Source organism: Leptodactylus fuscus, chromosome 6 (assembly GCF_031893055.1).
Source record: "Leptodactylus fuscus isolate aLepFus1 chromosome 6, aLepFus1.hap2, whole genome shotgun sequence".
NCBI lineage: Eukaryota > Metazoa > Chordata > Amphibia > Anura > Leptodactylidae > Leptodactylus > Leptodactylus fuscus.
This window is the reverse complement of record NC_134270.1, coordinates 6,974,177-6,988,467: the sequence shown is the minus strand read 5'-3', so window position 1 is coordinate 6,988,467 and position 14,291 is coordinate 6,974,177. Positions and strand designations below refer to the sequence as shown.

The 14,291-nt window shown below is 42.4% G+C and overlaps 1 protein-coding gene across 1 annotated transcript in view; it reads left to right on the top strand.

Moving 5' to 3' along the window:
- The first annotated feature begins 2,212 nt into the window (after nt 1–2,212).
- Nucleotides 2,213–14,291, top strand: part of USP43 (ubiquitin specific peptidase 43) — a 38,278-nt gene continuing 26,199 nt past the window's right edge. Inside the window, exon 1 of the mRNA XM_075279320.1 lies at nt 2,213–3,006. Coding sequence (XP_075135421.1) covers nt 2,407–3,006 — 600 coding nt within the window. The 5' untranslated portion in view covers nt 2,213–2,406. The remainder of the gene's footprint in view (nt 3,007–14,291) is intronic.

Genomic DNA, 14,291 nt, shown 5'->3' with positions numbered 1-14,291 from the left:
ACAGCTCAGTATACAGTATCACACAGGATAGGATTAGATACACGGCTCAGTATACAGTATCACACAGGATAGGATTAGATACACAGCTCAGTATACAGTATCACACAGGATAGGATTAGATACACAGCTCAGTATACAGTATCACACAGGATAGGATTAGATACACAGCTCAGTATACAGTATCACACAGGATAGGATTAGATACAGCTCAGTATACAGTATCACACAGGATAGGATTAGATACACAGCTCAGTATACAGTATCACACAGGATAGGATTAGATACAGCTCAGTATACAGTATCACACAGGATAGGATTAGATACACAGCTCAGTATAAAGTATCACACAGGATAGGATTAGATACACGGCTCAGTATACAGTATCACACAGGAGAGGATTAGATACAGCTCAGTATACAGTATCACACAGGGTAGGATTAGATAGACAGCTCAGTATACAGTATCACACAGGATAGGATTAGATACACAGCTCAGTATACAGTATCACACAGGATAGGATTAGATACACAGCTCAGTATACAGTATCACACAGGATAGGATTAGATACACAGCTCAGTATACAGTATCACACAGGATAGGATTAGATACACGGCTCAGTATACAGTATCACACAGGATAGGATTAGATACAGCTCAGTATACAGTATCACACAGGATAGGATTAGATACACGGCTCAGTATACAGTATCACACAGGAGAGGATTAGATACAGCTCAGTATACAGTATCACACAGGATAGGATTAGATACACGGCTCAGTATACAGTATCACACAGGAGAGGATTAGATACACAGCTCAGTATACAGTATCACACAGGATAGGATTAGATACACAGCTCAGTATACAGTATCACACAGGATAGGATTAGATACACAGCTCAGTATACAGTATCACACAGGAGAGGATTAGATACAGCTCAGTATACAGTATCACACAGGATAGGATTAGATACACAGCTCAGTATACAGTATCACACAGGATAGGATTAGATACAGCTCAGTATACAGTATCACACAGGGTAGGATTAGATAGACAGCTCAGTATACAGTATCACACAGGATAGGATTAGATACACAGCTCAGTATACAGTATCACACAGGATAGGATTAGATACACAGCTCAGTATACAGTATCACACAGGATAGGATTAGATACACAGCTCAGTATACAGTGTCACACAGGATAGGATTAGATACACAACTCAGTATACAGTATCACACAGGATAGGATTAGATACACGGCTTAGTATACAGTATCACACAGGATAGGATTAGATACACAGCTCAGTATACAGTATCACACAGGATAGGATTAGATACACAGCTCAGTATACAGTATCACACAGGATAGGATTAGATACACAACTCAGTATACAGTATCACACAGGATAGGATTAGATACACGGCTCAGTATACAGTATCACACAGGATAGGATTAGATACACCACTCAGTATACAGTATCACACAGGATAGGATTAGATACACAGCTCAGTATACAGTATCACACAGGATAGGATTAGATACACAGCTCAGTATACAGTATCACACAGGATAGGATTAGATACACAGCTCAGTATACAGTATTTTTTGCTCTGGTGATGCTTTATCTGTGTGTTATATGTATTATTGCTTGTACTATATATTATATTGCTGTATATCGCCATTATATACCGCAGCGCTGTACAGACATTGTCGCTCACAGTCTAATCCCCTATTAATGTCTTTGGAGGAAACTGATACAATCATGGGGAGAACATAGAAACTCCACACGGATGTTACATATGTGTCCGTGTATTATATGTGTGATATTATATTGTGTGTATCCAGGGGTGCAGCTATATGGGGTACCGGGGGGGGGGGTACAGACTATATACCACTATTCTGAATGGCAGTAATTAGGGCCCTCACTACAGATTGTGCAGACGTTGCGGCCATGTGTGTCCCTGTATTACATGTCCCTGCACTGTCTATAGATTCTCAGGCTCAGGCTATGAATGACAGTGTGTGGATTGTGTCAGGCTGTCATATCCAGCAGTCACCAGCAGGGGCTCCCCCCTCCCCTGCACAATCTCTGCTGCCTCCCATTGCTTGTGAAAGTAAAGCCCAGCTAATAATATTCGTAGACTGGAGGTGGAGCAGAGCCCAGGCAGCAGATCCACAGCCTGGAGAGCTGACACTACTCCGCGCCAGCCACAATGGATCTCACACCTTCCAGGGCCCCCGGCTGTAGGGGTGACAGGTGCACCCCTCCAGCAGTCACAGGGAGCCCCAACCTGTAAGTTCGGCTGGAGACAACAGACACCCCAAGTCCTGCTTCCTTCTTCCTGGTGAACCTGTGCTGAGCCCTGCAGGTGGAGGAGTCTGCGAGATCCCAGGTGCAGAAGTCATGGAGGAGCCGCACAAGACAACCAGAGACAAGGGCTCCAAGAAGCTCTTCAGGAGCAAATCCCTCAAGTCTATGGGAAATTTCATGCACAGGATCCTCAAAAGTTTGAGCAATTTGTCCCACCTGGTGGACGCCGAGAGGAATAACTTGTACATGGAGGATGATGATGGGGGCTTCAAGCCGAACACCCATCCTGGAGGAGGCAAAGAGTCGGCACACGAGGATTACAGGGTTGTCCAAGGAGGCGACAGCAACAATAATCTGGGTAAAGCTCCTTTGGTGGCCAAGGGGCAGGAGAGGACCTCCCTGAGCTCGGAGGAGAAGGTTCCTGGGGTCCAGGGGCTGAAGAACCATGGGAACACCTGCTTTATGAACGCGGTGGTCCAATGCTTGAGTAACACCGACCTTCTGGCCGAGTACCTGGGGATGGGGCAGTTCAGAGCCGAGCTCAACAGGACTAAGGGGCACGAGGGTCCTCAGAGGGAGTCTATGGAGGAGGCCACAGCGGCTGGACGGGGGGAGGTCACCGAGCAGTTGGCCTCCTTGGTCAGGGGTCTGTGGACCTTACAGTACACCCCTCAACTTTCCGTGGACTTTAAGGTAAGTGCTGATCTCCTGAATGTCTTCATGTCCTCACTACTAATCCTATATGTGCGGGGTGACGGCTACTCACCGATTAATCATCAGCCATAGGGATTACTTATTATCTACACAGCCATGATGTCATCGCCGACCCATTATAACAATATTATTCCCCAGACACAAGCGCTCTTGTTCTTCGCTTCACAAACACTCATTCAGTAAAGTTTCTTTAACCTGGTTTTGGTCACGTGATCAGATCTGGATTTACTGACTGATAATAGTTTACTGACACATGCTTAGGCTAAATTCACATCGGTCATTCCAGGTTGTTTTGGCGGCAAATATGGATTCCTGCAAAGTCCTTATCAGATGAATGCAACAGCCCAAATATGTCTGCACCAAATCTATCTGGACTATAAACTTACTGACCATCAGGCGTCACCTGTAACGGGGCCCCCACCGATCCTGTGCCATGTATAACGTCATTGGGCCCCGTGTGACTGCTATACTGCACCCCCTATAGCGTTGTCTATACTGGCCATCACTTATATTCCTGCATTGAGACCTTCCTTAGGGTTTTAGATCCCCAAACCTAATGGTAACCTCATGCACCGTAGGTCACGGATGTTTGTGATCTAGTAGAATCCAGTTGAGCCGTTGGACAATGGCGACAGTCAGACAATATTTACATTGCGCAATCCAAGTTGTAAAAGTTGTATCTTGTGACTTGAGTCTATGTTGTGGATGAGTCTCATGGTTGTAATGATGTCCATGGAGCTTGTCCTGGAGGTTCGCCCCACTGCCTATGGTGACCCATCTCCAGAAGTGCCGACCCCCTTACACTAAGTGATGAGCGACAAGGTGACTGATCTCAGGTGTCGGCTTAAAGTCCAAGCAAGGGAATTATCTAATTGATAAAATGCTGCGTCCAATTAAATTAAAAGCCGCCGTCCCCGGAGAGGATCCTGTTATCTGCCATGAGAGGCTTCCCCTGCCTGCGAGATACGTGATGATGAGTAGGAGCCGCCATGGGCGTGCTTAACCCCCTCACTGCTGGAGAACTAATGTAATATGTCACCTAGTCTTCTACACGACTGGTGATATGGTGGTCTTATATATGTTACTCCAGTCTAAGTCTATGGACTGGTGACGTGGTGGTCTTATATATGTTTCTCCATTCTAAGTCTATGGACTGGTGACGTGGTGGTCTTATATATATTACTCCATTCTAAGTCTATGGGACTGGTGACATGGTGGTCTTATATATGTTACTCCATTCTACGTCTATGGACTGGTGACGTGGTGGTCTTATATATGTTACTCCATTCTAAGTCTATGGACTGGTGACGTGGTGGTCTTATATATGTTACTCCATTCTAAGTCTATGGACTGGTGACATGGTGGTCTTATATATGTTTCTCCATTCTAAGTCTATGGACTGGTGACGTGGTGGTCTTATATATGTTTCTCCATTCTAAGTCTATGGACTGGTGACGTGGTGGTCTTATATATGTTTCTCCATTCTAAGTCTATGGACTGGTGACGTGGTGGTCTTATATATGTTACTCCAGTCTAAGTCTATGGGACTGGTGACATGGTGGTCTTATATATGTCACTCCATTCTAAGTCTATGGACTGGTGACGTGGTGGTCTTATATATATTACTCCATTCTAAGTCTATGGGACTGGTGACATGGTGGTCTTATATATGTTACTCCATTCTACGTCTATGGACTGGTGACGTGGTGGTCTTATATATGTTACTCCATTCTAAGTCTATGGACTGGTGACATGGTGGTCTTATATATGTTTCTCCATTCTAAGTCTATGGACTGGTGACGTGGTGGTCTTATATATGTTTCTCCATTCTAAGTCTATGGACTGGTGACGTGGTGGTCTTATATATGTTTCTCCATTCTAAGTCTATGGACTGGTGACGTGGTGGTCTTATATATGTCACTCCATTCTAAGTCTATGGACTGGTGACATGGTGGTCTTATATATGTTACTCCATTCTAAGTCTATGGGACTGGTGACGTGGTGGTCTTATATATGTCACTCCATTCTAAGTCTATGGACTGGTGACATGGTGGTCTTATATATGTTACTCCATTCTAAGTCTATGGACTGGTGACGTGGTGGTCTTATATATGTCACTCCATTCTAAGTCTATGGGACTGGTGACATGGTGGTCTTATATATGTTACTCCATTCTAAGTCTATGGGACTGGTGACATGGTGGTCTTATATATGTTACTCCATTCTACATCTATGGACTGGTGACATGGTGGTCTTATATATGTTACTCCATTCTAAGTCTATGGACTGGTGACGTGGTGGTCTTATATATGTTACTCCATTCTAAGTCTATGGACTGGTGACGTGGTGGTCTTATATATATTACTCCATTCTAAGTCTATAGGACTGGTGACATGGTGGTCTTATATATGTTACTCCATTCTAAGTCTATAGGACTGGTGACATGGTGGTCTTATATATGTTACTCCATTCTACATCTATGGACTGGTGACATGGTGGTCTTATATATGTTACTCCATTCTAAGTCTATGGACTGGTGACGTGGTGGTCTTATATATGTTACTCCATTCTAAGTCTATGGACTGGTGACGTGGTGGTCTTATATATGTCACTCCATTCTAAGTCTATGGACTGGTGACATGGTGGTCTTATATATGTTACTCCATTCTAAGTCTATAGGACTGGTGACATGGTGGTCTTATATATGTTACTCCATTCTAAGTCTATGGGACTGGTGACGTGGTGGTCTTATATATGTTACTCCATTCTAAGTCTATGGGACTGGTGACATGGTGGTCTTATATATGTTACTCCATTCTAAGTCTATGGACTGGTGACATGGTGGTCTTACAACCACTCAAGATCTCTGTGTGAGACCATCAAGTCAAAGGTATAACATAGGTTTCCAGAAATAAAGGTCTTCTCCATTTTGGCCACCTTCTGTAGGATATTTTGGTCACCACTTGACCCTTTTATCATCCTTGGTTAGTGAATATGTGCCCAATCCTAGGCCTGACTGTGTGAGATTGGCCCACCAGAGTACCAGTAGTCCCAGGCTGTAACATGATCATCGTCAAACAGAAGACAAGAAAATGTGAGCACTAAAAGGGCGCAATGGTCTATTTCCCAGGGGTTGTTGGAGAGGTGACCCCCGAATCAGAACTGGTCCAAGGAGCCCCAGAAGATAGGCCCATAACCCACATGGCATATAATATGGTCACTCTTCAGCTATAACACTCGATACCATGTTTCAGTTTGTCTCTAAAGTAACATCAGTCGGACTGGTTACTGTAACCTCAATGCCAGGCGTCTGCTGCACTGCGGTAAAGCCTCTGATACTTTGTACTTCTGTATTATGATAGTTGAAGCTTCGCTCAGTATTTAGTGCAGGTCATTGCTGAATTGTGAGGCTGAGTTGGAGTTTCCCCATTGCAAATACTCTGGGGTAACTCTTAATGTCTCGGCACTCATCAGTCTCCGTATCTGGAGGGGACACGTGAACAGGGCACGATGCCGGGTATATATAGTATATAATTTACCCATCTTATTCTCTGTTATACTGGAGAGATTCATCGTCTTCATACTGAGGACCGGTACTTGTGACACCCTATATATCCTGCCCTATGTATCTATATAGTTATATGGACTGTGCGCACTGCAACGTCACAACCACGGAACAACTTCTCATCACTGATGGTTTGCATGGAGTAACCCTACATTATTATGGAATTGCATGTAGACACAAAGTTGCATGAAGGCACCGGGGGCCGTATAGGGCTGAGCTGGGCTTGAGGGGGAAATATGGGACCCATTCTATTGCCCATTTATTGCTATACAATGAGATCTATTGTGCTACAATGTGCTGACCTCTAATGATGGGTAGGGGGTGTCCTCTCTGGGGGAGGGACAAGGCTGCCCCTATATACTATACCCCATACACCGCTTCCTGATCTCCTATCTACATAAATATTTAGGCTGCTCAGAAATGGCCTCGCAGCGGCCGCAGGTGAACTCACAAACAGGTTTGGCCACATTGTAACCACTGAAGGCTCCGCCCCGATGTCTGAGAGTAACGTAAACATCTGAAGAGAGATTCCAGAGGGGCAATAACCTATAGGATGGAGGGAGAGCGGGGGCAGGAGGGGGCAAAGGAATCCCAGTAAAGTTCATGCCAATAGATGATTTTTCTCCCAAAATTTTTTAAAAATGTGAAAGTCATAAGATAGAGATTGTGTGTGATCAAGACCTAGGGAGCGGTGCCCAATATCTGTATAACATCAGAGTAACCCAATAGTGATCCCTGTACTGTGACATCACTGTGTGTATTATCTCTGTACTGTGACATCACTGTGTGTATTATCCTGTACTGTGACATCACTGTGTGTATTATCCTGTACTGTGACATCACTGTGTGTATTATCCTGTACTGTGACGTCACTGTGTGTATTATCTCTGTACTGTGACATCACTGTGTGTATTATCCTGTACTGTGACATCACTGTGTGTATTATCCTGTACTGTGACGTCACTGTGTGTATTATCCCTGTACTGTGACATCACTGTGTGTATTATCCCTGTACTGTGACATCACTGTGTGTATTATCTCTGTACTGTGACATCACTGTGTGTATTATCCTGTACTGTGACATCACTGTGTGTATTATCTCTGTACTGTGACATCACTGTGTGTATTATCCTGTACTGTGACATCACTGTGTGTATTATCTCTGTACTGTGACATCACTGTGTATTATCCTGTACTGTGACATCACTGTGTGTATTATCTCTGTACTGTGACATCACTGTGTGTATTATCTCTGTACTGTGACGTCACTGTGTGTATTATCCCTGTACTGTGACATCACTGTGTGTATTATCCTGTACTGTGACATCACTGTGTGTATTATCCTGTACTGTGACATCACTGTGTGTATTATCCCTGTACTGTGGCATCACTGTGTGTATTATCCTGTACTGTGACATCACTGTGTGTATTATCTCTGTACTGTGACATCACTGTGTGTATTATCCCTGTACTGTGACATCACTGTGTGTATTATCTCTGTACTGTGACATCACTGTGTGTATTATCTCTGTACTGTGACATCACTGTGTGTATTATCTCTGTACTGTGACATCACTGTGTGTATTATCTCTGTACTGTGACATCACTGTGTGTATTATCCTGTACTGTGACATCACTGTGTGTATTATCTCTGTACTGTGACATCACTGTGTGTATTATCTCTGTACTGTGACATCACTGTGTGTATTATCTCTGTACTGTGACATCACTGTGTATATTATCCTGTACTGTGACATCACTGTGTGTATTATCTCTGTACTGTGACATCACTGTGTGTATTATCTCTGTACTGTGACATCACTGTGTGTATTATCTCTGTACTGTGACATCACTGTGTGTATTATCCTGTACTGTGACATCACTGTGTGTATTATCTCTGTACTGTGACATCACTGTGTATTATCTCTGTACTGTGACATCACTGTGTGTATTATCTCTGTACTGTGACATCACTGTGTGTATTATCTCTGTACTGTGACATCACTGTGTGTATTATCCTGTACTGTGACATCACTGTGTGTATTATCCTGTACTGTGACATCACTGTGTGTATTATCCTGTACTGTGACATCACTGTGTGTATTATCTCTGTACTGTGACATCACTGTGTGTATTATCCTGTACTGTGACATCACTGTGTGTATTATCCCTGTACTGTGACATCACTGTGTGTATTATCCTGTACTGTGACATCACTGTGTGTATTATCTCTGTACTGTGACATCACTGTGTGTATTATCCTGTACTGTGACATCACTGTGTGTATTATCCTGTACTGTGACATCACTGTGTGTATTATCCTGTACTGTGACATCACTGTGTGTATTATCTCTGTACTGTGACATCACTGTGTGTATTATCCCTGTACTGTGACATCACTGTGTGTATTATCCTGTACTGTGACATCACTGTGTGTATTATCTCTGTACTGTGACATCACTGTGTGTATTATCTCTGTACTGTGACATCACTGTGTGTATTATCTCTGTACTGTGACATCACTGTGTATATTATCCTGTACTGTGACATCACTGTGTGTATTATCCCTGTACTGTGACATCACTGTGTGTATTATCTCTGTACTGTGACATCACTGTGTGTATTATCCTGTACTGTGACATCACTGTGTGTATTATCCCTGTACTGTGACATCACTGTGTGTATTATCCTGTACTGTGACATCACTGTGTGTATTATCCTGTACTGTGACATCACTGTGTGTATTATCCTGTACTGTGACATCACTGTGTGTATTATCCTGTACTGTGACATCACTGTGTGTATTATCCTGTACTGTGACATCACTGTGTGTATTATCCCTGTACTGTGACATCACTGTGTGTATTATCTCTGTACTGTGGCATCACTGTGTGTATTATCCTGTACTGTGACATCACTGTGTGTATTATCCTGTACTGTGACATCACTGTGTGTATTATCTCTGTACTGTGACATCACTGTGTGTATTATCTCTGTACTGTGACATCACTGTGTGTATTATCCTGTACTGTGACATCACTGTGTGTATTATCTCTGTACTGTGGCATCACTGTGTGTATTATCCTGTACTGTGACATCACGGTGTGTATTATCCTGTACTGTGACATCACTGTGTGTATTATCTCTGTACTGTGACATCACTGTGTGTATTATCTCTGTACTGTGACATCACTGTGTGTATTATCTCTGTACTGTGACATCACTGTGTATTATCTCTGTACTGTGACATCACTGTGTGTATTATCTCTGTACTGTGACATCACTGTGTGTATTATCTCTGTACTGTGACATCACTGTGTGTATTATCTCTGTAATGTGACATCACTGTGTGTATTATCTCTGTACTGTGACATCACTGTGTGTATTATCTCTGTACTGTGACATCACTGTGTGTATTATCTCTGTACTGTGACATCACTGTGTGTATTATCCTGTACTGTGACATCACTGTGTGTATTATCTCTGTACTGTGACATCGCTGTGTGTATTATCCTGTACTGTGACATCGCTGTGTGTATTATCCTGTACTGTGACATCGCTGTGTGTATTATCCTGTACTGTGACATCGCTGTGTGTATTATCTCTGTACTGTGACATCACTGTGTGTATTATCCTGTACTGTGACATCACTGTGTGTATTATCCTGTGCTGTGACATCACTGTGTGTATTATCCCTGTACTGTGACATCACTGTGTGTATTATCTCTGTACTGTGACATCACTGTGTGTATTATCCCTGTACTGTGACATCACTGTGTGTATTATCCCTGTACTGTGACATCACTGTGTGTATTATCCTGTACTGTGACATCACTGTGTGTATTATCCTGTACTGTGACATCACTGTGTGTATTATCTCTGTACTGTGACATCACTGTGTGTATTATCTCTGTACTGTGACATCACTGTGTGTATTATCCTGTACTGTGACATCACTGTGTGTATTATCCTGTACTGTGACATCACTGTGTGTATTATCCCTGTACTGTGACATCACTGTGTGTATTATCTCTGTACTGTGACATCACTGTGTGTATTATCCTGTACTGTGACATCACTGTGTGTATTATCTCTGTACTGTGACCTCACTGTGTGTATTATCTCTGTACTGTGACATCACTGTGTGTATTATCCTGTACTGTGACATCACTGTGTGTATTATCCTGTACTGTGACATCACTGTGTGCATTATCCCTGTACTGTGACATCACTGTGTGTATTATCTCTGTACTGTGACATCACTGTGTGTATTATCTCTGTACTGTGACATCACTGTGTGTATTATCTCTGTACTGTGACATCACTGTGTGTATTATCCTGTACTGTGACATCACTGTGTGTATTATCTCTGTACTGTGACATCACTGTGTGTATTATCTCTGTACTGTGACATCACTGTGTGTATTATCCTGTACTGTGACATCACTGTGTGTATTATCCCTGTACTGTGACATCACTGTGTGTATTATCCTGTACTGTGACATCACTGTGTGTATTATCCTGTACTGTGACATCACTGTGTGTATTATCCTGTACTGTGACATCACTGTGTGTATTATCCTGTACTGTGACATCACTGTGTGTATTATCTCTGTACTGTGACATCACTGTGTATTACCTCTGTACTGTGACATCACTGTGTGTATTATCCTGTACTGTGACATCACTGTGTGTATTATCCTGTACTGTGACATCACTGTGTGTATTATCTCTGTACTGTGACATCACTGTGTATTATCCTGTACTGTGACATCACTGTGTGTATTATCCTGTACTGTGACATCACTGTGTGTATTATCCTGTACTGTGACATCACTGTGTGTATTATCTCTGTACTGTGACATCACTGTGTGTATTATCTCTGTACTGTGACATCACTGTGTGTATTATCTCTGTACTGTGACATCACTGTGTGTATTATCTCTGTACTGTGACATCACTGTGTGTATTATCCCTGTACTGTGACATCACTGTGTGTATTATCCCTGTACTGTGACATCACTGTGTGTATTATCTCTGTACTGTGACATCACTGTGTGTATTATCCTGTACTGTGACATCACTGTGTGTATTATCCTGTACTGTGACATCACTGTGTGTATTATCCTGTACTGTGACATCACTGTGTGTATTATCTCTGTACTGTGACATCACTGTGTGTATTATCTCTGTACTGTGACATCACTGTGTGTATTATCTCTGTACTGTGACATCACTGTGTGTATTATCTCTGTACTGTGACATCACTGTGTGTATTATCCCTGTACTGTGACATCACTGTGTGTATTATCCCTGTACTGTGACATCACTGTGTGTATTATCCTGTACTGTGACATCACTGTGTGTATTATCCTGTACTGTGACATCACTGTGTGTATTATCCCTGTACTGTGACATCACTGTGTGTATTATCCTGTACTGTGACATCACTGTGTGTATTATCCTGTACTGTGACATCACTGTGTGTATTATCTCTGTACTGTGACATCACTGTGTGTATTATCTCTGTACTGTGACATCACTGTGTGTATTATCCTGTACTGTGACATCACTGTGTGTATTATCCTGTACTGTGACATCACTGTGTGTATTATCCCTGTACTGTGACATCACTGTGTGTATTATCTCTGTACTGTGACATCACTGTGTGTATTATCCTGTACTGTGACATCACTGTGTGTATTATCTCTGTACTGTGACCTCACTGTGTGTATTATCTCTGTACTGTGACATCACTGTGTGTATTATCCTGTACTGTGACATCACTGTGTGTATTATCCTGTACTGTGACATCACTGTGTGCATTATCCCTGTACTGTGACATCACTGTGTGTATTATCTCTGTACTGTGACATCACTGTGTGTATTATCTCTGTACTGTGACATCACTGTGTGTATTATCTCTGTACTGTGACATCACTGTGTGTATTATCCTGTACTGTGACATCACTGTGTGTATTATCTCTGTACTGTGACATCACTGTGTGTATTATCTCTGTACTGTGACATCACTGTGTGTATTATCCTGTACTGTGACATCACTGTGTGTATTATCCCTGTACTGTGACATCACTGTGTGTATTATCCTGTACTGTGACATCACTGTGTGTATTATCCTGTACTGTGACATCACTGTGTGTATTATCCTGTACTGTGACATCACTGTGTGTATTATCCTGTACTGTGACATCACTGTGTGTATTATCTCTGTACTGTGACATCACTGTGTATTACCTCTGTACTGTGACATCACTGTGTGTATTATCCTGTACTGTGACATCACTGTGTGTATTATCCTGTACTGTGACATCACTGTGTGTATTATCCTGTACTGTGACATCACTGTGTGTATTATCCTGTACTGTGACATCACTGTGTGTATTATCTCTGTACTGTGACATCACTGTGTGTATTATCTCTGTACTGTGACATCACTGTGTGTATTATCTCTGTACTGTGACATCACTGTGTGTATTATCTCTGTACTGTGACATCACTGTGTGTATTATCCCTGTACTGTGACATCACTGTGTGTATTATCCCTGTACTGTGACATCACTGTGTGTATTATCTCTGTACTGTGACATCACTGTGTGTATTATCTCTGTACTGTGACATCACTGTGTGTATTATCCCTGTACTGTGACATCACTGTGTGTATTATCTCTGTACTGTGACATCACTGTGTGTATTATCCCTGTACTGTGACATCACTGTGTGTATTATCCTGTACTGTGACATCACTGTGTGTATTATCTCTGTACTGTGACATCACTGTGTGTATTATCTCTGTACTGTGACATCACTGTGTGTATTATCTCTGTACTGTGACATCACTGTGTGTATTATCTCTGTACTGTGACATCACTGTGTGTATTATCCCTGTACTGTGACATCACTGTGTGTATTATCCCTGTACTGTGACATCACTGTGTGTATTATCCTGTACTGTGACATCACTGTGTGTATTATCCTGTACTGTGACATCACTGTGTGTATTATCCTGTACTGTGACATCACTGTGTGTATTATCCTGTACTGTGACATCACTGTGTGTATTATCCCTGTACTGTGACATCACTGTGTGTATTATCTCTGTACTGTGACATCACTGTGTGTATTATCCTGTACTGTGACATCACTGTGTGTATTATCTCTGTACTGTGACATCACTGTGTGTATTATCTCTGTACTGTGACATCACTGTGTGTATTATCCTGTACTGTGACATCACTGTGTGTATTATCTCTGTACTGTGACATCACTGTGTGTATTATCTCTGTACTGTGACATCACTGTGTGTATTATCCCTGTACTGTGACATCACTGTGTGTATTATCTCTGTACTGTGACATCACTGTGTGTATTATCTCTGTACTGTGACATCACTGTGTGTATTATCTCTGTACTGTGACATCACTGTGTGTATTATCTCTGTACTGTGACATCACTGTGTGTATTATCTCTGTACTGTGACATCACTGTATGTGTTATGTCTTTGCATTCCCTCAGTGATGTCACAGTACACTTCCTCATCTTCTCTTGGCTTCCTTATCACTATTTGCTTTGTACCTGGTTAGTGTTGCGGCTGCTCCTGACACAGGACTCTGGAATGTCAGGGACTTGGTATTGGAGGATGAGTATTATGCCAGGGTGCTCTGCGCTTGCGTTATGGGAT